The sequence below is a fragment of the Ziziphus jujuba genome, chromosome 1 (assembly GCF_031755915.1).
Source record: "Ziziphus jujuba cultivar Dongzao chromosome 1, ASM3175591v1".
Taxonomy (NCBI): Eukaryota; Viridiplantae; Streptophyta; class Magnoliopsida; order Rosales; family Rhamnaceae; genus Ziziphus; species Ziziphus jujuba.
Window position 1 is genome coordinate 2367805 of NC_083379.1, and position 23403 is coordinate 2391207.

Here is a 23403-nt window from a genome sequence, read left to right on the forward strand (position 1 = left end):
TTTTCCTATATAAGTGAAATCTGATATGACATGTTTTTATTTATCTATTTATTTTTGTAAGTCTCTGAGCAAGTTTTTATAATATTAGAACTTTGTATCTCTCTCTATATATATAGAAGAAAGAATTTTAATTTGGTAAGGAGTTCATGAATTTATGTTAATTGTCATATAAGGAAAAATAAATCATAAATTAAATTTAAAAATATTCAATTAATTTTTTTATAATAATTTTTAGTGAGTGCTATACAAATTTAATAGGATTGTTACTTTCCTTTTAGATTTTATTTAAAAAAAAAAAACCAATCATATCTCATTATTTAGATAATATGATTTGTTATATAGCTATCTTTATTATAAGATTCTTATTATATCTTTACTATATCAGAACTAATAGAGTAAATATCTATCCTAATTTATTTAAATAACATTTATTTAGTAAATGTTTAATCGTTAAATATAGTAATAATTAATATTTAAATTTAAATTTAAAATCTAAGTTAGAAAGTAATAATTCTTTAACACTTATTAAATATATATATATACATATATATATTTATATGTAACTTTTTCTTTTAAGAAATATATATTTGTAATTTTAATATATGTTAATAAAAACATTTTTAACGATAAATATGATTTATATTTATAAAAAATAGATATTGATATTATTTAAATTTAGATAATATAAATGTATATAATTGATTTTAAAATTGTTCTATAAACATATTCTATAAAAACTATTTATAGCTATTGATTAATTATGTATATTTTATTAATTTTTTTAAACAATTAACTTTTGTGAAAAAATTTATTTTAAAAAAAAATCTGCAATATTTGCTTTAAAAATAGAAAATCAATTTAACCGTGTATTTAGATAAATCTAATAAATATATTTTTTTAAATAATTATTTTTAATATGATGAAAAAATCTAATTACAAAGAATAATTAAAAATCTCCTTTCATTCATACCATTCGTACCATTAATACTTTCTTACATTTTTTTTTTTTGGGATAAAACATTAATACTTTCTTACATGAAAAAACAATGTCCACCTCGTGAAGGAGACTCGAGTCGTACAATTCCAGATGTTTACCGAAATAAAGAAGCAAAAGACCAAATTAAATATAATTAATTATGGAAAAGCAATAAATTAAAGTATTTCTCTTGCAGCTTCCAAAAAGACAATTAATTCGTTGTATAAAAAATTATAATGAGGAAGCTGCCTAGAAATTTCGCCAAAGAAAAAATACAAGAAAGAAAAATTCTTGTTAATTTCCGATTGTCGACTACCACCTTCTACAAGCCTCATCTATATTCCTTTTTACCAAAAAAGGAAAAAATAAAAATAAAAATAAATGACTCATCTCTCATCTATATTCCTTCCTTCAAGCACCAAAAAGACAATATTCTTTTAGTATTAAGAGGCAAAATTTCTCAAGGAATATTTTGGCTGATTTTCTTTAACTTAACCGAAAGCTGTATAAAAGCTACAAATATTCGTACTCATAATTCATATTTTCCATGTGTGGAAAATAAATATGAGTTTCCGTTTCTGGATATATTTGTTGGACTTGGTAGTTTTTTTTTTTTTTTTTTTTTTTTTTTTTTTTTTAATTCTTTTTTGGTCAAAAGGACTTAGCTGTTAGTACTACTTTTGCATGCATTTCTGTTATATGAGCACGACACGCTGGCCTGTTACGTAAAAGCTTAGAATTATACTTATTTCATCGCTATTAAATTGGCCCACCAAAACTATTTAGTTTTACCTTAAAAAAAAAAAAAATGGGAGATTTGGTTCCTTTTTACTTTCTTTTGTGCGATTTCATTTGAGTTTGAATTTGTCTCTTTCTACTCTTTTTATGGTGAATTTGTCTGTATCTTTTCTTAATACATGTAAATTAACGTAGATATATGTTAACCGTGACCGAGAACAGTGCAGTATAACTTCCTACTTTCTAGTTTTAATTTCTTCCATACTTACTTTGGTTCTTTTCTTATTGGAAAAGAACATTTATCAATAGTTTTTTTCGTTTTTCTTTTTTTTTTTTTTTTTTTGGTAGAGTCACCTTTGTGTAGAGTTTAAGTTTGGTATCACTAGGAGAAGTATATAATTTCATAACCAAAACTTAGTTATTAATATTCATAATCACTACTCTTTTGTCTCTCTCATCAAAAGCTAAGCATCTGATGTAGGAATAGGAGTGGTTGAAAGTTGAAGTTTTTAACATGGTCAAGCAAATTCTTATAGAACATTGAACATTGGTTTTTTTGGCTGAAATAGCAAGCAAGGTCGTTGAAGAAGAAAAACATCTCATCCAATCCTTTGATCTTCTTTGTGATTCTGCATGTAAAAGATTTATTGCCGTGGGTATTCTTCAGTACATTTGCTCTTCGAACCACACTCTCTGCTGTCTGAAGTTTCTGCAAAGCTTTAACAATTTATTGGTATGTCATTGATCTTTATCCTATTCATTTTTCATTTTCATGCATTAAAAAAAAAAATACTTTCTCTTTCTTTGTTTATATTTTATTTTCAAATTGAAAAGCCAAGATGATTAAAACTCAAAAACCATATGAGAAATCCAAATACATGTTATATTCTTATTGAGAGGGGTCTGAATACAGTGAGGAAATCCATGTGAATTTTGTTTTTTATTTTTTATTTTTTTTGGGGGGTTAAAACTAAAAATTAGATTTAGGAACAAATTTTGCCGTATTTTCTTATGCGAGCAGAGAATTATTTAAATTTGTTTATTTATTTTTCTTCCTTATTATCTGGCTTACACAATGGTCAGTCGGTCGGTCGGTCGGCGGCGGTGCTTTCGGTGTGCATTTAGTCTTCGTGGCTGCCATCACGCTTTAAATAATTTGGCAGTTTCTTTTGTCTTCCGGAATTTTTGAAATTCATTCTCAGTTTTCCCGCAATTTTCGTTTGAAAATTTTAAGATATCATTGACCAAGATTTTAATTTTTGTCTTTTATTTAATTTTCAAAACATGCAAAAGCATTTGAGTTCTTTTTTACTATTTGTTTTCTTATTCCTTTTGACCTGTTTGTTCAAACCCCGTATTCACGATCGTAATATGTATACACTTTAAGAAAAATGGATCGACCAGCGAAATGAACGTTTTTATGATATATGCCCAAAGTAAATATATAATCCCACTTTAATAATCTTCATGAATCCATGGAGTTGTTTTTTTTTTCTTTTTTTTTGGGAAAGTAATGGAGTTAGTACTCTTTTTTTTGAATATAATGGAGTTAGTACTTGATGATAAAATTAATCTTTTTTTTTTTTTAATCGTAAATTTTGGACTACGTAAACTTAGGCACCTGCTCCAACACGCATAGATTTTTTTTTTTTTCCTTTAAATGATCATTGGGTGATTAAAAATCTCAGACTTTACATAGAAAAAAATGTGGATATTGCCGCTAGAGTATATATATCTTCCCAGAGACAACACATATAGTTATTGAATGATAATATAGTACATATTTTCTATCTTTGAAATTATTAGTTATATATTAATGGAAAACAAAATGAACGCAAATACTAAAATTGAGTTATCACTTTCCTACTTTGTTTTTTTGTTTTAAATCATTTATCAAAGTATTGTTCTAAAGCATTTAAGATGTTACTATGTTTTTCTACTATAAAATTTTTGGAACATGCTTATTGGGAGAACAAGATTCTATACATAGAGAGAGATGAATACTGCTTTTCATAATCATGTGCTTGTGCATGTTCTATGAAATTGCATGATGCTTGCACTTTTCTATATGGAAAAGACTTCGGAGCTAATTCATCGATAGCTTTTGCCTGTCTTCCACGTCACGCACCTTATATATTGCAATAATTTGTTGCGTAACAAACTCATCAACCTTTTTTTTAAAAAAAAAATAAAATAAATAATTTCAAAAGTTTGTTGTGCCTACTAATTAATAAGCCTATAAGATTTACTGTCTTAACTCTTAAGTAGTATATGTTAGATATCTTAACCCGCAAAACACTTTTAATAACAAATTTTGTTTCTTACTTTTTCGTTTCTGTGTTCTGTTTCGCTGCTGGTCATTTTAACTCTTATAAATATTATGCATCAGAGAGTGACATTTCAACTTGAGTACCACTATGAACATTTCTCAAATTGGATATTAATTAATTACATGATATTCTTTTATTCCTAACATAGAAAAAAACTGCTGTGGCTTCAGCATGGTATATATGCCGAGGACATGAATGCGAAAAAGCCGTCCCATTTTTATTTAATATTAATATTCCTTTCATATGTAGATCCGATAATTTTATGCGTTCGATTACCATTTCACGATTTTTTATGCTTTTCTAAAAACCTTGAGCTATTTAAAGATAGATTAACACTATAGTTATATAATATTTAATATTTGAGATTCAATTGGATGTTTACATGTGTTTAGGGTTTAGGAACTGTCAAGTTTTATGCTACACCACGAATCTCTTGCTATGATTTTTATATGAATTTTTTTCAACTTTTTAAAATGGTGAGAGTTCAAATGAATCTGGTTTGATTCTTTTTCTGCGATTGGAACAACAATATGAATCTGGTTTGGAATATTGTTGACGTGTGAGAGTTGCCACATGCCAATCGTCGGCGACGCTTGGCCTGCATTTCAATGTGCCTTGTGTCACCGCATCTTCAGCTCTTACTTTTTGCCTTCGCATTTCTACTTGACACGCTTCATGCATTGCTGGCACCTCCTCATTTTCCCATCCATGCACATCACATTCATTTATGGTCTTTCTTTTTTTTTTCTTTTTTTACTTGGAAAACACTTTGTTTCCCCATCCAAGGTACTTCTCTACTTCGATGAAGCCTCAAAGTTTTAAAGTTTTGTTCGCCTATATGTTATAAGGTACTTTTCTATTTTGATGAAACTTCAAATTTCTATTCACCTCTCTATTATTATGTTTGTGAGTTTTATATAATAATTAATAATTAGATATTGTTATAAAATATAGGGGGTCATAACACTAATTTTTATTGGTTATAAAATTTAAATTGCTTATCTTAGAATAAATGTCTTTTTTCTCCTATATACAAATGTCATTTTCAAGGTCTTCATCATATACATTCATTTTTCTTGATTTCTAGTGTTTATAAGTGGTACACGTATTTATTTGTTTGATCATGTATATGATATCGAAAGCAAGTTATCAAAAATTTTTGGGATGTTTTATATATTTACGTCACTCAATTTTTGTGAGCAAATCGAGATAATAAACATGATCACAAGGTTGACAATGTTTTTCAATTTAAACAAATATTTTGTATCCACGTTTATATAGAAATATTTTTATAGACCTGCCAGAAATATTGGCAGTATGTTAGTATTTGGATTTGTATATAGAGAGTCGAATAAGCTAAGAACCGTTATTGTTATTATGAAATTTATTGTTTATTTATTTTAATTATGCGTTAAACGGGTTTAACAATTATTATTATTTTTTTATTTGGAGAAAGCTTTAACGAGTTATTTTAAGGAACTAATTTGGTTTTTATATCTCCATCCGTTAGCTTAAAGGAGTCATTATACACTTTTTTTTTTTTTTTTAAATTTTTTTTTGAATAAAGTCACACAAAGTGCATGTAAAAACTAACCCCATCCATAATATTTCAAAGAATAATAAAAAATCCTGAGAAAAGCAGAGAAATCGATGATAAGATAGCACGTTCCCGATAAGAAGGATACATACCACCAAAACCGGCCAGGTATCACCCAACGTGCCACCTTTTCACTGCCCAACGAATTCCCCTACCGACAACATTTTCAGTTTTTATTTTTTTTCCATAAAAAAATAAAAATTCTTTATATTCTAGGCACACCGGCCACTCTTTTAATTTTTGTCTGGAAAGCTGTCCAATCTGTAAATGAAATTTTAAAATAACGTTTTTTTTTTTTTTTTTTTTTTTTTTCTCTGGAAGTTCACGCTTACTGCATGTTTGCAACGGGAACCAAAAAAAAAAGAGGCCAAATATATATATATATATATATGCAAGATTTTATAGTATTCTTGACTTTTACAGTGATATTTTGGTCTTGGAGTCAAAGTTCAGCGAGCAACGACGCGGTGGAGCAACAAAGACGCCCAGAAATTCTACTGTGGGGCCGTTGAAGGTATTATATGATAATATAATATTAGCCACTTTTTCTTTGTTTTTGTTCTGTTTCTACTTTTCGCGACTTATTTAATCGATTTCTTTCATATTTTATTATTATTTTGCTGTTCATCAAATTTTGCTCAAGATATAAAAAAAAAGTAGTTCATTTGAGATTTTTTTTTTTTTTTTAATCATTTTGTTTATTTGGAATGAAAGAAAATAAAAATTTTCTGCGCATGAGCGGTAGCCCTGAGATCTACTTTTACTGTTATTGCCCTTTATGGTATTTTTTTCCGAGTAAAAAAAAAATAAAAAAAAAAATTGTGTGATCGATACTGTTTTGGAAAGTGCGAGAAAGGGTAAAATGAATTTGAAGGGAGTGAAACGGTGAAAAGCGGCTGTAATAAGTAAGAAACTGTTTTTGAGTCCATGTCACTTTCTGTGTCGTTTTGATTTGCCGTGGATTTGAAGGGAAAAAGTATATTTGGTTTAGAAAGGGTTGATTTGAAGTAGTGGAGAATTTTGAACGAGGACTCTTCTGGAGATAAACATGAGTGGAAAAATTTGCAGAGAAAATACGGCAGTTGATTGTGTGTATGTGTGAGAAAGAGAGAGAGAGAGTGTGTGCGAGTGAGTTTTTTTATTTTTATTTTTAAAGATTTGATTAGAGATGAGTTATGAACGGAGTGATTAGGAACCTGACGGTGCCATCTCTCCTGCGACAGAAGGAACGATGAGTGATATCCATCGGCCGACCGATTTGGAGGCTGGGAGCGGCCGCTTAAGGGAGCCAGAAGAGGACGAGTCGTCCTCAAGCCCTTTCGATATCCCAAATCCCAAGTATGCTTCCGTAGAGCGCCTCAAGCGGTGGAGGGTAAGTTTATTTTATTGTCTAGTAATTCTACTATTGTTATAAGTTCATTGCAATTTTGATTCTATGTTTATTGTTTGTTGGTGAAAATACTTCTTCAATGTTCTATTAATGGTTCGTGTACATCTGCATCATATCTCTGTCTTTGCCTTGGCTTTTTATGGTTTTTTAAGTAATTGTGCCTGCTATGGTGTTTGCATCCCTGTGTTGTAATTTCTCTCTAGTTGATCTCATTTCAATGCTCCATTTTGTAGTGGTTTTGGTTCCACAGCTTTTGTTATGTTTTAAATTGTGAAATTATGCACAATAATCGTTTTCTTTGCGAAGGTGTTATCTGTAACTTGGCCATTAGAGAGTATCTAGTGAATCTTAAAATGATTTTTGCTGAAATAAGGGTTTTTACAAACCAAAAAGGGCAACACAAAGAAACAGCCCAGATTCAGAAGCTAGCACTGATGCCTCTCTCCTGAATCGTACAATTTACAAAGGAAGATGGGATTTGTTCAGGGTTAAAGGACCCTGTTACATTCTGATTAACCGCCCATTGACACACAAGGTGGTCACTTCTATTGACACCCATTTGGAAAAGAAATAGAATCAGAAAGAGGACAAAGTTAAAAAATACTAGACAACAGATGTACAGCAGACCAGTGTAAGGATTTGTAACTACGGTTGTTTAAGCTTTGAATAACAGCTTTTGCGTCGCTTTCACAACAAACATGCTTCCAACCTTCATTGATAGCCACAGTCATCGCTTTGTAGATTGCCATTGCCTCAGTGACATCGGGGATGCTACACAACTTTCTGAAAGCATGAGTTTTAATCACATAACCCTTAAAAGTCTCTTGCAAATAACCCACCAAAAATGCCATTCTTTGGAACTGCAGCATCAACATTGAACTTAATAAAGCCTGCTCGAGGTCTGGTTCACAAAGAAGGGACCATCCGACTGAAGGAAAGAGATCTGGCTTCTGCTTCGTGTTGTTGAGATGCTTTGTACTCTGTAAACCTGTTTTTCAAAGGTGTAACATAACCATCCAATACACCCAAATTTGATCAAGAACAAGTGCAGCAAACAAAATAAAGTCATCTGTATCCTCTGCATGAAGTGGTAACAGATCACAAGCGTTAAAAATGATTTCCATGAAAGTATTAATATCATTGCTTTGGAATGGCTCCCATCTGATATTCCAAAAGAATTTCGCAACAGCGTATCTAAAAAAAAAAAATAGATGGACCTTGTTCTCGTGCTCTTCACATCCATGTGGGCAATCAACACATTCCACTTTCAGATTTCGATTCACCAAGGTTGCTCTAGTTGATAGCCCACCATTTAACAACTTCCACAGGAAAAAATTTAACCTTTCATGTAATTTGCTTTTCCACAGGACCCTCCGGCACTGGGAATAATCCCCACCTCCCTAGAAATGAAGTCCATATGCAGATTTGACATCGAAACTACCTGATCTGTCCCCCAACCAAATAAGCTTGTCTTCAGTATTCTCTCTAGCCCAGAACATACTCTTCAAATTATTAATGGTTTCTTGATCCAACAGTTGACACAGCAAGTTCATCTTCCATGATCCATCTTGGTGTTTTCTTGTTATTACATGTTTGATATATTTGCATATTTAATCTCAATGTGCGTGGCACTATTGCCTGGTTGGTCTTCATATCTCTTTATTTTTAGGTTAGCCGATCGCTGAAAATTCTATCTGGTTTCATAATTTGCTTTACTGTTAGTTGAATAAAAGTTATGAGTCTTCTTGTTCTGTTGTCCCATCGATGTTTGAGCTAATCTAGATTTCTTAAAATGTAGCAAGCGGCTCTTGTTTTAAATGCTTCTCGTCGATTCCGGTACACCTTAGATCTGAAAAAGGAAGAAGAGAAGAAGCAAACTCTAGGGAAGATCAGAGCACATGCGCAAGCTATAAGAGTAATGCATTTCAACTTCAAATGTTCCTTGAATTGATTAAGTCAAATCTTTGTGTTCTAATCCGTGATTCTTTTTGGATTAGGCTGCATATCTTTTTAAAGAAGCTGGAGATCAAGTGAATGGTACTTTTCTTTAGTTTACCACCCTCAATTTTAACAAGTCTTATCATCATATTACAACTTAGACTGACGTGCTTTTATTATTTTTATTTTAGAGAATGGTACTTTGATATTATTTATTCTGGTTGTAAATGGTGCTATGAGTCTGTCTGCAGTTTTCTTGCCTTGATGTTATTTTTGCAGCAGGATCATGTGGTGTTTATACAGAGCATCTTTTATTTACATTTTTGTTGAAAGCTGTTGCATTATTGCAGATGTTTTCATCATTTGAATAATTTTTTATTTGTTTTTCCCCTATTATGTTTGGCATTATGGCATTGTGCATTTATTTGTATTTTGTCTCGTGAATTTTGTCTATTAATGGCTTTGAGGTTGCTTATGTTTTGTATGCTTGATGCTTTCAACTTTTAGGAGCTGCAAAACCACCTCCTACCCCCAGTGGTGATTTGGGAATTGGACAAGACCAGCTTGCTTCAATTACGAGGGATCATGATTTTCATACTCTACAGCAATATGGGGGGGCAAGTTCACTGCAAAACATATATGTTTATTTTATTTTGTTGTGTCTAATGGTATTACCATGCATAATATTTCTTTTTTTGCTGTATCTGTACACCAGGTTAAAGGGATAGCGGATTTATTAAAAGCAAACTTAGAGAAGGGAATTAATGGAGGTGATGACGACTTACTTAAGCGGAGAAATGCATTTGGATCAAACACATATCCACGAAAAAAAGGGAGGAGTTTTTGGGTTAGTTTTAATGAACTCTCCAACTTCTGATTTAATCTTTCATTGAATATTAGCAGAGAAGAAAGAACAGCGTAGAGAACTGGGTATGGGTTGTTGTAATGTAGTTGGATTTCTGCTGTCTCACAGATGTTTCTTTGGGAAGCTTGGCAAGATCTTACTTTGATAATTTTAATGATAGCTGCAGTGGCATCTTTGGCTTTGGGTATAAAGACGGAGGTGAGTTGGGCAGTGGATAGTGGTTTGATGCTTTACCTGTTTGAGATTGTTCATTAATTATGATAACAAGCTCTTGCTAATCTACTTTTGTTGGATTATATTGTTTGCTTGTTGCTTTATTAGGTTATTTGTAAAGATATTTTCTTCTTTTACTAAAGTAATCAGTTACAATTAGAAGCAAAAAATTGTTATTTGTATGAAGATATGCCTTTTAGTTCAAACTGTGTATGCTGTGAGGGCCTTGATGCATGATGTTTGAGAAGAGACATCTATACGGCTGAAACTCCTTGTGTCGCTTTTAAAGGATCTTGTTGTGAATACTTATGAAATTCAGGCTTTTGCAGGTCAGCGTAATGTAAAGATTTGTCTAATGTTGTGATCGGAATTATATATGTGCCATGCTTATCGTAGCATTTTTCAGTATGGATGTCCCTTAAGTTTGTAGGAGTAGGGAAACCTTTAGAACTTAGAAAATGTCAATATGCTTTTAGCACATCTGTACTTCTTTACCTTATCACCTTATTATATATGTAGTAATATTTTAATTACATTACATGCAATAACAGTCATGAAAATTTGGTTATGAATGGGCATGCACACATTTAGGAATCGTGTTCATATCTAATTTTATGTCTTATTAGAATGTCATTGATACCTGTTTGTGATCGAAATTCAAGTTATGTTGCAGCAGTTGCATAGTAGCTCTTTGCATCTATTTTTTAGTAAATTTGTTGTTTTTTCTTTGTGCCTTTCTGCTACTGCGAATACTTTAGTAGTCATGCAAAAATTTTGGAATTACTTGAATATGGTTGTTTAGTAATAAAAAAGGGGCATGGAGACAAATGAAGAAACTGTGTTTCTGGAATTCAAAAAGTTTTCATTTATCAAGCACTTTTAGGTCTTTGTCCTTTTTAAGTTTGTTGTCCTTGCTCTTAGCTGGTGGATCTCTCTTTTCTTTCTTTTTTGTTTTTTGATTCTAATTATTGGTTAGCTGTTTGATCTATCAATGACACTTGTTTGTGTTGAATATCTGAGCAATTTATCTCTTACCTATTTTGAGAATTTGCTCCTTGTACTTTAACTTATAGGGCATAAAGGAGGGATGGTACGATGGTGGGAGCATTGCTTTTGCAGTTATTCTTGTCATTGTTGTTACAGGTATTTTATGGAAATATCACTTGCACAGTTATTTTAATTTTAATTTCATAATATGCTTTTTCTGTTATGTAGGTACCATAGAATATTGAAAATTCATTTAATTTTTTTATGTTACTTTTTAACAAAATGCTATGAAATGGATTTTTTGGGGGAAGTTTTCTGTAGATTAGACCATGGTGTGTAATCTAAGTGGATCAATTATTACATAGGGCAAATATGTATTTTATATTTTATAATAACATTTTTCTAAGTCAGAGATCATTTTGCATGAAACGTAAGGCAGTTTATGACTCCAGTCTTTACTTGTGGTTTCTAATTTACAACCTCCCTTTTTTTTTTTTTTTTTGGGTCTCAATTTTCTTCTAATTGTTTACTTCTCTCTTTTTATTGGAGGGCCTGTGTGTTTTATTGATTTTTTTGTACTTCCCATTTCTATTCTTACCTTTGCAGCCATTAGTGATTACAGACAATCTCTTCAGTTTCAAAATTTAAATGATGAGAAGAGAAATATACGTTTGGAGGTGTGTTTCTTTGGAACCATATTTGTGGTGTTTTGTTCTCTCGTCATGGGGTTTATTTATTTGCGATGTGTCTACAGGTCATTAGAGGTGGTAGAACAGTTGAGGTTTCGATTTATGATATTGTTGTGGGTGATGTCATACCCCTTAATATTGGTGATCAGGTATGTGATTTCGTTTTGTGCATTTTTGCTGTCTATTTTACATTTTGCATGTCAAAGGTGTTATAGGTTGTTTATTTATTTATTTTTGTTCTCACCGATTAGGTTCCTGCTGATGGCATCCTAATCTCTGGTCACTCACTTGCAATTGATGAATCCAGCATGACTGGAGAGAGCAAGATTGTGAGCCCCATACCTTATTTTCAATCTTTATGTGATGATACCATTATATTCTCTGTACTTAAGGGTATGTATGCAGGTTCACAAGGATTCCAGGGAACCATTTCTTATGTCAGGATGTAAAGTTGCAGATGGTCGAGGCACAATGCTGGTAATGTTTTATGTTTTGTTTTATTCATCTTGTTTTTGTTTCTCTATACAGTTTTCTATTTTCCATATGTTTCCTGTATGGTGATTTTGTTTCTATTTAGTCTATTCGCAATCCACTATTTTAATATATACATTCAATTTAGTTTCATAAAAATTGGTTTGTTTATGCAATATAATATATTTAGTGTATAATATTTTGAACTCGGATTGTATTGGAAACATAATGTTGCAACACAAAAAATGGTCATGCCATGAACATTGATGTGGATTCCAATGCTGTTGTAATTGTTATAATCTGATGACCTACCAAGTTTGAATTTTTAATCAGCATTTGTTGGGTAACTTAGGTCTAAAAGTGCTTTCAGTTGATGTTTTTTCCAATCAAAATTTGAAATTGTTCTGAACAATAGTATTCATGTAATGATGCGGGAGTATAATGTTGGAGAGGAATTGAGATTATGTAGTTGTAACATACAAAAGATGCTTGTATGTTATGATTAAGTTTTTGCATGTCTATAACTTGTCATGGTCTGTCAAGTTAGCATCACTACTAGATATTTTTCTGTGAATTTTTTTAAATTTTGTTGCACTGTTGTCTATTGATCTCTCCTGCTTTTCTTGCTGGATTCATGCTTGGGTTGGAACTAATATTCATGGTTTATGTTTTCTTCAGGCAACCAGTGTTGGGATTAATACTGAGTGGGGATTGCTTATGGCTAGTATATCAGAAGATAATGGCGAAGAAACACCTTTGCAGGTCTGTTGATTTTGTTATTCATAATGGCAGTTTGCATTGCAATGTGTTACTGATGATGATGTTATAGGTTCGCTTAAATGGGGTTGCAACTTTCATCGGAATTGTTGGGCTTGGAGTAGCTTTCCTTGTCTTAATTGTCCTTTTGGTTAGGTAAATAGTGTCTAGTGATCTCAATCTTCCCATCTCTGTCGCTCTCCCTTTGTCGGTCTACTAATGTAATTGAAACTTCGATAGATACTTCACTGGCCATACAAGAGATCCAGATGGAACTAGGCAGTTCGTTGCAGGCCAGACCAAAGTTGGCGATGCGGTAGATGGAGCCATTAAAATCGTTACTGTTGCTGTATGTCTACTTTTATCAAATGTTTGTTTATGTATTATGTGTATACATGCGTATGTGATATCTCTGTTACTATTCCTGATATTTGTAAATTTCAGGTTACCATAGTAGTAGTTGCAGTGCCTGAAGGGCTCCCATTGGCTGTTACCTTAACGTAAGCCAGCCTAATGTTTTTTGTAAATTTTTCTCTCTTTTTTTTTTTTTTCTTTTCGTTTCCATCTGCAGCTGTTCTCAGAAAATAGTTTGTGTAACGTTCACTGCAGCTCAGGAAACATTTTTAGATATTATTTTGGTCATGTGAACTATGTCTAAATTAGAAAATTAACTGCTTAGCGACAACTATTATTTTTATACTTGACATAATCCTTTTTGTTTGCAAACTTCCACATCTTACAATTGTGAGCTTTGTTGAATATCAGAGATCAATCAAGCATTTGCTTAAGTTCGTCTAATTTGTTTTAATATTTCTTGATTATTCTAATTCTTTTCTCCTACTTTGTTTCTTGTCTTGACTATGATACAGCCTTGCCTACTCGATGAGAAAAATGATGGTAGATAGGGCATTGGTATGTTGTTTTATTTTAATGAAATGAATTTTTCTATTTAAATATAAAAAGAGCTTGGTATGTGATGAATGTTTCTGCTCATGGCTTTGTTAGATCTTGAAGATGGTATGCCTTTTAAGGCCCAAATATTTATTTTATGTACTTAATGGAAGTCAAACTGCAGGTGCGGAGGCTTTCTGCTTGTGAGACAATGGGTTCTGCTACCACCATTTGCAGTGATAAGACTGGAACCTTAACTTTAAATCAGGCATGTTATTCTACATTTTTCTAAAAGAGGGAAAAAAAGAAGGAAAATTATTGATAATCTAAACATGGCACTGACATTAATATATGTTTTCATGTAATGCATTATCTTGCTGCTACTTCGGCTTGAGAAGTGAAGGGCTGCAGCAAGGGCAATATCTTTTTTTTTCCTGATCTTATAAACAATTTCTCTCTCTCTCTCTTCTCAAATGGTATTTTTCTTTGGTTAATTGTAGATGAATGTTGTTGAGGCCTATGCCGGTGGGGAAAAACTTGAACCTGCTGACAACAAGTCGCAGTTGTCTCCAAAACTAGCTTCTCTAGTGAAAGAAGGCATTGCACAAAACTCAAATGGCGGTGTTTTTATTCCTGAGGTTTGCTGACATAACCTTTGTTGCATAAGAAGTTTGCGAGTAGTTGAAATATGCATGGTTTAACCATGCATGGTTGTGATAAACTGCTTCTGCTTGTCATTTGTAGGGCAATGGTGAAGTGGAGGTTTCTGGATCACCTACGGAAAAGGCTATTCTTATCTGGGGAATCAAGGTTCGTCCTTTTAAGTTCATCTTGTTATCTCTTATTGGTGATGTAATTTCTTCCAAGTTAGTGTTTGTCACTGATATATTGTTTGCAGCTGGGAATGAATTATGAAGCTGTCAGAACAGAATCTTCAATCCTTCATGTGTTTCCTTTTAGCTCAGAGAAGAAACGAGGTGGTGTTGCAGTAAAACTGGTAATTACTTGTATTTATCAGTGTCCATATTTATATGGTTCATTATTTTAATTCAGAGGACCTTTTATATTTAAGGTTTTATGCACATCTTTAGGATGATATTTCTTTCAATTTGGGGTGACAAACATTTTTTATTTACAGTAATAAGGTTCTTTTCATCGCTAAACAAGGGGTTTTAAGTAATCCCATCCATCATCTTATAGCAGATGCTTTTTGTCGTTGACTTGCTTTTCATACTTTATACAGTTACGTTGCCTTCTTTTATTTATTTATAGAGAATAGACGTGCAGAATGAACTATTTATAGATAATAGACCCAAACAAACACTGGCTAACAGACTCGAAATAGTAAGGATGGAAGTTTTGGTTATCCTATTGTTTTTATTACTAAATGGAAAAATATTAATACCATAATGGCTTTTCGGAATTACATGTACATTGATGTTGCACAAAATTAAATTAAAGTAAACCAAATATTGTTTTACTGACTTGAATTCATCTGGTAAGCACTATATGTTTTTCAGTTTAACTTTGCATGGCCAATGCATAAATGGGTTATTTCATTGTGGAAAACTTTTCCTTTTATCATTTTTCTTAATTTGATTATTTCTATGTGCTCTAAAATTGTGTAACATCTTTACTTTGTCTTGGATGGAGTTGATGGTATTAATTTGTTATCAAGATGTAATGTTTTATGGTGTGTTATTATTGGCAATTTGATCAGCGTAATGCATTTGAATAGCAATTTGATCTGACCTCGAACATCTCTGATATTACCATGTTTACGATCTGAAATATAATATGCTCTTAGATAAGTCATATGATGCTACTAATTGGAATCTCTTGTTCTTGTACCTTGGTCAATATACACCAGTGTATGTTGAATGTTCATTTCTTTAATTGAAAGCTTGTCAGTGTCACAGTGAGACTCCAGAGAGTGCATATTTGGATAAGAAAATTATGAGTTCTTGATGAGTGGATGATTGAATTTGGATGATACAATACAAATCCATTCAACCACTTCTGTCTTAAACTTCCATGGCTTTGCTCTCTCTCTCTCTCTAAATCATTGACTATAAGCTCCTTACTATTGTTTGGTTTCTATGTTGCTTTATATACAGCCTGACTCCCAAGTTCACATCCACTGGAAAGGAGCTGCTGAAATAGTTTTAGCCTTATGTACTAGATTCATCGATGCTAATGATGATGTCAAAGCCATGGATCAAGAGAAGGTTGCAGAAAATAACTTGTATTAATGTTTCATTTTTTTGATAATTGGTTATTAAATAGTTTTGATTCTTTAAGATTGTTTTCTTTTCTGTATCTGTTTATCTGTTCTATCTTTTGAACTTCTTTTCTTCTATGTATGAGTGATTACTCTAGTACAAAAATTATTAAATCTTTAATAACTCCTTTTCATTTCAATGGTAAAATCATAAGTTAGAAAATTAATTTGTTTCATTAGATAATTAGATGGGTAGGAAACGTGTTTTTGTTTTAAGTTATTTTTGCAATTACACAATTTATGCTGGTTCTCACTCGCTATTACATATTCTTTAATGTATTGGTTTGCAGGTAACATTTTTCAAGAAAGCTATTGATGACATGGCTGCTAGCAGTCTGCGCTGCGTTGCTATTGCATATAGGTCGTATGAACTGGACAAGGTTCCAACTGATGAAGCACAGCTATCTGTGTGGGCATTACCTGAGGATGAACTTGTTTTACTTGCTATTGTTGGTATAAAGGTATATCTCCAAGAAAGCAAGAGACGGCTATGTGATCTAAATAATGCAAATACTGGCAGACTAAATTAAAAATTAAATGCTTGTCGGACTTTCAAGCTTGGTTGCCAAGGTTTAAGAATTTTTGAATGGTTTTGGCTTTGTCAGATTCTCTGTTTTTTTATTTTTATTTTTTTATTTTTCTACAATTTCTTTAGTATGGCTGATAAATATATTTAATGTTTTATTAACTTCCCAATATTGGTTTCCAATCTTGTTCAGATAAACAGCATTTGATTATTTGTCGCAGACATTTTTACTGTTATTTAAAATCTTATATGGGATAAAGGACTAATGGCCATGTCAGAAGGGTATTTTTTTAATTGATGAATATTTTTGTCCTTTTGATAATGGAAGTTGATTGCAGGAGCAAAATGTTGAAATTTATCATATCTTGAGGTTTTATTTATTACCTATATATATAAAAAAAATTACAATTTGGTTTGATATTTTGTTTGGTTTATCTCTTTTGGTTGTATTTGAGGATTTCTCCTCCTCTTTTGTAGTGCCCTCTATAAAGTGATCTTTACTATTAGAAAAATTAAATCGGAAAATGAATTTTTGCTTAAAGATAAACTTTGACTGGTGAGAATATCATGTAATGTTGCATTCTTGTAATATTGCTGTAATTTGGCTATAATTGTTAACTTATTTATTAGAGAAAGGGGTCAATGAATAACTTATATTTCAGAGATTTTGCTGCTATAATTGAATGTTTTGATTGGATTATACTGCAAAGTATAAATGGTTATTCTGTAATTGATCCAAGTTTACATGAAGTAAGATTGCTTGTCTTATGGTAGTAAGCAAGGTTGCTTGTCTTATTGTAGTCTTTCTCTCCTTTTAGAATGTAACAACTCTCTACTTTTTGTCTCTATTCCAATGTCCTGAGTGTTACCTCTTGATATTAGTCCCTGCACCTCAAACACAGACAATGATTTTGCTTTTGAGATTTGATTTAGTATATGTGAAAAAAGCATGCTATGTTTAATTTTAGTTTTTGAGCCTCTTATTATCCCCAAGCATATTTATGCTGTTAAATTTGTGTTTGCCTTTTTTATCTTATATGGACATTGCAATGCAGGATCCTTGTCGGCCAGGGGTACGTGATGCAGTGCGACTATGCCAAAATGCGGGTGTTAAGGTACTGATATATAATAATATGTTAGTTGCTTATGATGGGGAAACCCAGTAAATGCTAATTTACACCTAAAAGGCTGTAGTGCTGGGTGGTGGATGCTGCATGTTCAACATTTATTTTCTGTTTGATATTCGTTGTACCGTGTTTCTCTGCATGTATTTATTATACAAAGAAAAATTATAGTTGAGCAATCTATTTGCATATTTCTCTTTTGACTGCAATAAACGTCCTCTGTTTATTTGCTGTAGTGCTGAGTGGCTGCATGTTAAATATATATATTTTCTTTTTTTTAGAGTAGAAACAAATGAAATGTTGGGGATTAGCTGCTTGTGTGTGGCTACTTGGTTAATTATGCATTTGCAAGTTGATAGAATTAATTTGACTGTGTTGAATGTGCCATACTGTTGTTTTTATAGTTAATAGGACTAATTAAAATTAGTTTGAGAAAGTTGGGTAGCTCAGAGAAGTGGTTGTAAATGTTAATTTAATAGAATGGTGGTTTTTGTTTTTGTTTTTGTTATAGAATGGTGGTTTTTGTTTTTGTTTTTGGAGGGCTTAAAAAGGTAGTTCTTTGGAATTGTCTATGGTAGCTTTATTTTTTTTATCTTCATGATTGGAAATAGATGCTAGGGTTTTTGAAGATAACTGTCAAGTTGTGAGGATATTATGGGATTAATCTAGTTTTGGCATCTTAAGGGACATTTTCTTCAATATCCCAATATCTTTGATCTTGCTAAATCAGAAGGATGTGATTCAGTTAATCTTTTTATTTTCTTTGTGCCTTTTTCATTTTCTTTAATTTTTTGTACTGGGTTACTTTTTCTTATTAAATTACAGTTTTATTAAAGTAAGAAGTGAAAAAGAAATTATTTAAACGTATTGGTTTATCTTATCACAAATTTAACATCTGTTTTGTTCTTTATGTTATTTTCAACAAATGAATTATTGCATGCTATCTATAATGATTATAGAAATTCAGACGGGTTGTAGAGCATAAGGTTGTTTTATTCTTTCCATTTAAAACTTAAAACTGGTAATTGAAATGCTAATAGTGTGATTAATTTTTCTGGCACACATAGGTACGAATGGTTACAGGTGACAATCTTCAAACTGCCAAAGCTATTGCTTTGGAATGTGGCATACTTGCTTCAGCTGCGGAAGCCAAAGAGCCAAATCTTATTGAAGGCAAAGCTTTTCGTGATCTTTCTGATGTTGCAAGAGAAGAAATGGCTGAGAAAATTTCGGTATGATTTGGTTTCTGCATGTCACCGTTCACATTTATTATTGTTGCTGTGCACCTACAATGATTAATCTGTACTGGTCACTTGAAGTAGTATTATTTCCTTCTTCATTATATAGGTAATGGGACGGTCTTCTCCCAGTGACAAGCTTCTACTTGTACAAGCATTGAGAAAAAAGGGACACGTTGTTGCGGTGACCGGTGATGGTACAAATGATGCTCCTGCACTACATGAGGTAAAATAGCTTCTGCTCTTGGCTCTTCTCTTCTATATCTGTTACTTTCTTTTTTATTTTTTTATTTTTATACTTTATCTAGTTCTTGTAATTGTTTCCACCATTACCTTGAGTTCCTTTATTGTCATTACTACTATAATATGATTTAATGGCCATTTTCCTTGTGAAACTCTTCTACGTCCACTAGGTAAATTCTACTATGTGTTTATGCATGTTTATATGTCTTGAATCGCACGTCTATTTCCATGATGCCATCTTGTCAGCATTTTGAGAGGGTTAAAAATAAAATAGTTTCGTTGTTAAATGTACTTTTTTATAGATAGCAATTATGTCATTGTCTGCCTTTCATTTTAATTATTTGTGGCTTTGGAATGATTGATTATGTACTCTATTGGTTATTTCGGACTAAGGATAACAGATTGGGTAATGCAAACCATAAAATCCCTCCATTCTATATTATCTTTCTTTCCTATAAATTTTTCAGAGCTATTTATGCAAAAGAAAAAAAAAAAAATGAATAATATTATTTTCACAACTATGAAGGCAATTGTTGTCTATATATCTTTACCTTATTACTGTTTAGTGCTTTAGAATTTGTGTGTACCTGAAGAAAGGGGAATTTCTGGAAAGCTTAATGGGCATAGTGAAATGTGAATTGTCAATAAATAAACTTTGTTTTCTTTGAAGCTATGAAATTGTCAAGTAGGAGTTCCAATATGAGATGAAGTGTATTTCTTTTTTCTTCTTTTGCAATCTCTGGATTTATAACTTCTAATTATATTGATGATTACTCTTGATTTTATGTTATTATTTCTTTGTCTATCTTACTTTGGAGCTTAGGCGGACATTGGTCTTGCAATGGGTATTCAAGGAACCGAGGTTGCAAAAGAGAGCTCAGATATAATTATCTTGGATGATAATTTTGCTTCGGTTGTAAAGGTTAGTCCTTCTGTATATTAAAACCCTCCTCTTTTATTTGTTTTCCTTTACTGTATGCATAAGCTTGAAGATGAAAAAATAATTTAGGAGAGAACCAAAAATGAACTTTTCATGAAAAAAGATTGTGAATTTAACTTGTTAATTTTTCACACTGGTGGTAAGGGAATGAGTGTGACGGTATTTGGCTGTAGGTATATATGATCAGAAATGAGGTTGATATATGTAGTCTGTTTTAAGAACTGTGAGTGGATAGATTTTGGTATATTGCCAGTGGATGGTTGATAAAAACAAAATTGATTTTTAACTGTTTAGCTCTTTCTTTAATTTTTGTCTGTCTGCCTTTGCCTGATTCGTGATGTTTGGACCATAAGAGCATACACTGGTATAAAATTCCAAATTAGGACGATAGTACAGATATAGGTGCTTGCAAGAAATATTGACATTATCATATGGTCTCTGAACTGATGCTCTTCATGTTTTTTAATTCTTCCTTGCTTTTCTTAAAGATTGTTGTGAGCTGGACTTTGATGAATTGGTATATATAGTTTCGAGAAGCTGAATTTTCTTGTTTTGGGAATTGTCAACTGGATGTAGGTTGTTAGATGGGGGCGATCCGTCTATGCAAATATTCAGAAATTCATCCAGTTTCAGCTTACTGTTAATGTTGCAGCACTTATTATAAATGTTGTTGCTGCTGTCTCCTCTGGTGATGTACCACTAAATGCCGTGCAGGTTTGTGCTGTACTGTGCTCTGTGTGTGTGTGTGTGTGTGTGTGTCTGTGTGTGTGTGTGTGTGTGCAGTGCCCTTGTAGATTTCTATTTATGTTGTTGCTTTTGCAGCTTCTCTGGGTTAACCTTATCATGGATACTCTTGGAGCATTAGCATTGGCTACTGAACCTCCAACTGATCATCTGATGCACAGAACTCCAGTTGGTCGAAGGTGAGGCTTATACTATGATGTTGGCTGCAGTTTTTCTCCTAATCTGGGACATTAACCTCAACATGTTATTTAATGGAAATTTTTATCTTGAAAACTGTAGCTTGTTCTATCTATAACATTTATGTTTAGTTCACTTTCTGATTTTTTTGTCTTTTATTTGAGTTCACTTATCAAAAACATCATGTTTGGCTTCCATATTTGCTTCTTTTCTTTTCATGTAAAATGTGTTTTTGATATCTCTATGCTTACCAGTGAACCTCTTATCACAAATATCATGTGGAGGAATTTGCTGCTCCAGGTAAACTTGATTTCTTATTTAAGTAGTCTCAATCTGTTTCAGTTGTCTTTTATATTGATCCACATTATTATTTGGCTGCTATTTCAGGCTCTCTACCAAGTTAGTGTTCTGCTTGTCCTGAATTTTAAGGGGAAGAGTTTACTGAATTTGAAACACGATAATAGCAACCATGCTACCAAAGTGAAGAATACCCTGATATTCAATGCATTTGTCCTTTGTCAAGTAAGTCTTTAGCTCAAGTACAATTGATAGTTGATTAAACCAATATCTGTTTTACTGGTTGTGGGGTAACATAGTTGTTTTTTATACTTTCTGTTAATTTTGTTCGATATGTTTTAAGTTCGTCAAGAAACAAATGCCTGGTAGTTCTGAGGCTTAAATAGAAATTGTATGCAATACATTTGTAATTGTTGGTAAATGGAAAAAAAAAAAAAAATGACAGTAAAGGAGGTTTTACGAGCCAACTCGTACAAATTAAATCTTCTTGCCTAAGAAACCTCAATTCTCACAGTGCTTCCCCACAACAATTTTGACTATCAAACACAAAAGCATGGTCTCTATATCTAACTTTACTATTCCGTAGAAATTTTTTCATGTCAAGTAGCCATTAATCGTAAATGGGGTCTTTTCCTTTTTGGATGAGAATGCATTATTTCAAGACTGTTTTTGGTTGGTCTTTCCTTCGCCATTAGGCATGACAGCTTTATCTATTTAATTTTGCAGATATTTAATGAGTTTAATGCTCGGAAACCAGATGAGTACAATATATTCAAAGGAATTACTAAAAACTATCTTTTTATGGGAATAGTCGCAATAACTCTCGTACTGCAGGTGAGACAAATGACAATTAATTTATTTTTGGTTGCTTACAGTTTATTGCACTTGCTTACATTTTTCGTGTTTGCTAGATCATTATAATCGAGTTTCTTGGGAAGTTTACTTCGACTGTCAAGCTGAACTGGAAGCAGTGGCTGATTGCTGCCATTATTGGTGTTATCAGGTCTGGTGTTATAAAAATCAAGTCATTGAAATAGCTCGTAGCATAGTTGCAATGATGTACTATTGCATCTTCCGCAACTTAATCCATTTATCTGGGCATCTATCTTCTATTTTAACTTTCCATTTCAGTAACTTGGACATCTCTTTCTCTCTCAGTTGGCCTCTTGCTGTTGTTGGGAAACTGATACCCGTTCCAAAAACTCCTGTAAGCATGTACCTTCGTGACTGCGTGGACTTCATTCGTTGTCGCAGAACATAAAGAAGTAAGAATTTTTTTTCCTTCTGTTCCTCAACGTTTCCTTTTATGTATTCTAAAATGTGTTGGTCTGACATTCAGTTTTTTTCTTTCAGGTTAGTTCCCGCAGGTGAAGATCCGGATAAGAATTTTTTTCGGTTTCGATGGTTTTCTCCTTCGTTCCATTTTTCATGTGTATATTCACACTGATCTCAATATATTTCTCTGATTAATTAGGCAAATCTAGTGATAGAAAAACCCCCTTTTAGTGCATTTGTTTTATTTGGAGTTGCTAACAAAAATTATCGAATGGGGGTTGAAGGAAAAGTTACTTTAGCTTTTTGTTGCACTGCTTTTTACTAATGTGCAGTTTTACCACTCAAGAAGATTGATTTGTGCTTTTTTGATTTTCTTTGACGTAGTGGATATGTGTGGAGAGAAGTTTGTTTTTTAACATAGAAAATGCTATTTGAACAAATGCTTGAGGCTTGTATTATTTCCTGGTGCTATATTTTTCAAGTGAAATGGGTGTGCTACATATTTTAAATTTTTAGAATTTATAATTATTTTAATTGAATGGATGAATTATTCCCGATATTGGGAAAACATTGTTTATTTATTTGTGTTGGAATTCCCCTAATAAGAATATTGGAAAAAAAAAAAAAAAACCAAAGTTTTGGTTATATTGTGTATTTTATCACAATAATTTTCGCTGTACTTTAATTAGAAAAAATTTTTATTATGGAAAATAAATA

General features: G+C 32.1%; 1 protein-coding gene across 9 annotated transcripts; it reads left to right on the forward strand.

Annotated features, from left to right (window-relative positions):
* Positions 1 to 2082: 2082 nt before the first annotated feature.
* Positions 2083 to 23173, forward strand: LOC107429495 (calcium-transporting ATPase 8, plasma membrane-type). 9 transcript variants are annotated; one of them, XM_048477687.2, is made up of 36 exons: positions 2086 to 2447; positions 6065 to 6155; positions 6868 to 7013; positions 8830 to 8946; positions 9029 to 9068; positions 9477 to 9586; positions 9685 to 9816; positions 9943 to 10032; positions 11121 to 11190; positions 11641 to 11711; positions 11789 to 11872; positions 11975 to 12052; positions 12129 to 12200; positions 12873 to 12956; positions 13024 to 13106; positions 13191 to 13299; positions 13395 to 13450; positions 13820 to 13862; positions 14026 to 14109; positions 14342 to 14479; positions 14586 to 14651; positions 14740 to 14838; positions 15959 to 16069; positions 16413 to 16583; positions 17704 to 17763; positions 18840 to 19004; positions 19120 to 19236; positions 20077 to 20175; positions 20770 to 20907; positions 21016 to 21116; positions 21369 to 21414; positions 21502 to 21636; positions 22138 to 22245; positions 22323 to 22414; positions 22570 to 22676; positions 22765 to 23173. In XM_048477687.2, the coding sequence occupies exons 3-35, from the start codon at positions 6873 to 6875 to the stop codon at positions 22670 to 22672; spliced, it is 3213 nt and encodes a 1070-aa protein (XP_048333644.2). In that variant the 5' UTR covers positions 2086 to 2447; positions 6065 to 6155; positions 6868 to 6872; the 3' UTR covers positions 22673 to 22676; positions 22765 to 23173. The 9 variants fall into 9 exon arrangements, with proteins under 9 accessions (XP_060674507.1, XP_048333644.2, XP_048333631.2 ...); XM_048477674.2 differs by having other exon boundaries at positions 2087 to 2447; positions 6865 to 7013; XM_048477697.2 differs by lacking the exon at positions 2086 to 2447 and adding an exon at positions 4263 to 4892.
* Positions 23174 to 23403: the final 230 nt, after the last annotated feature.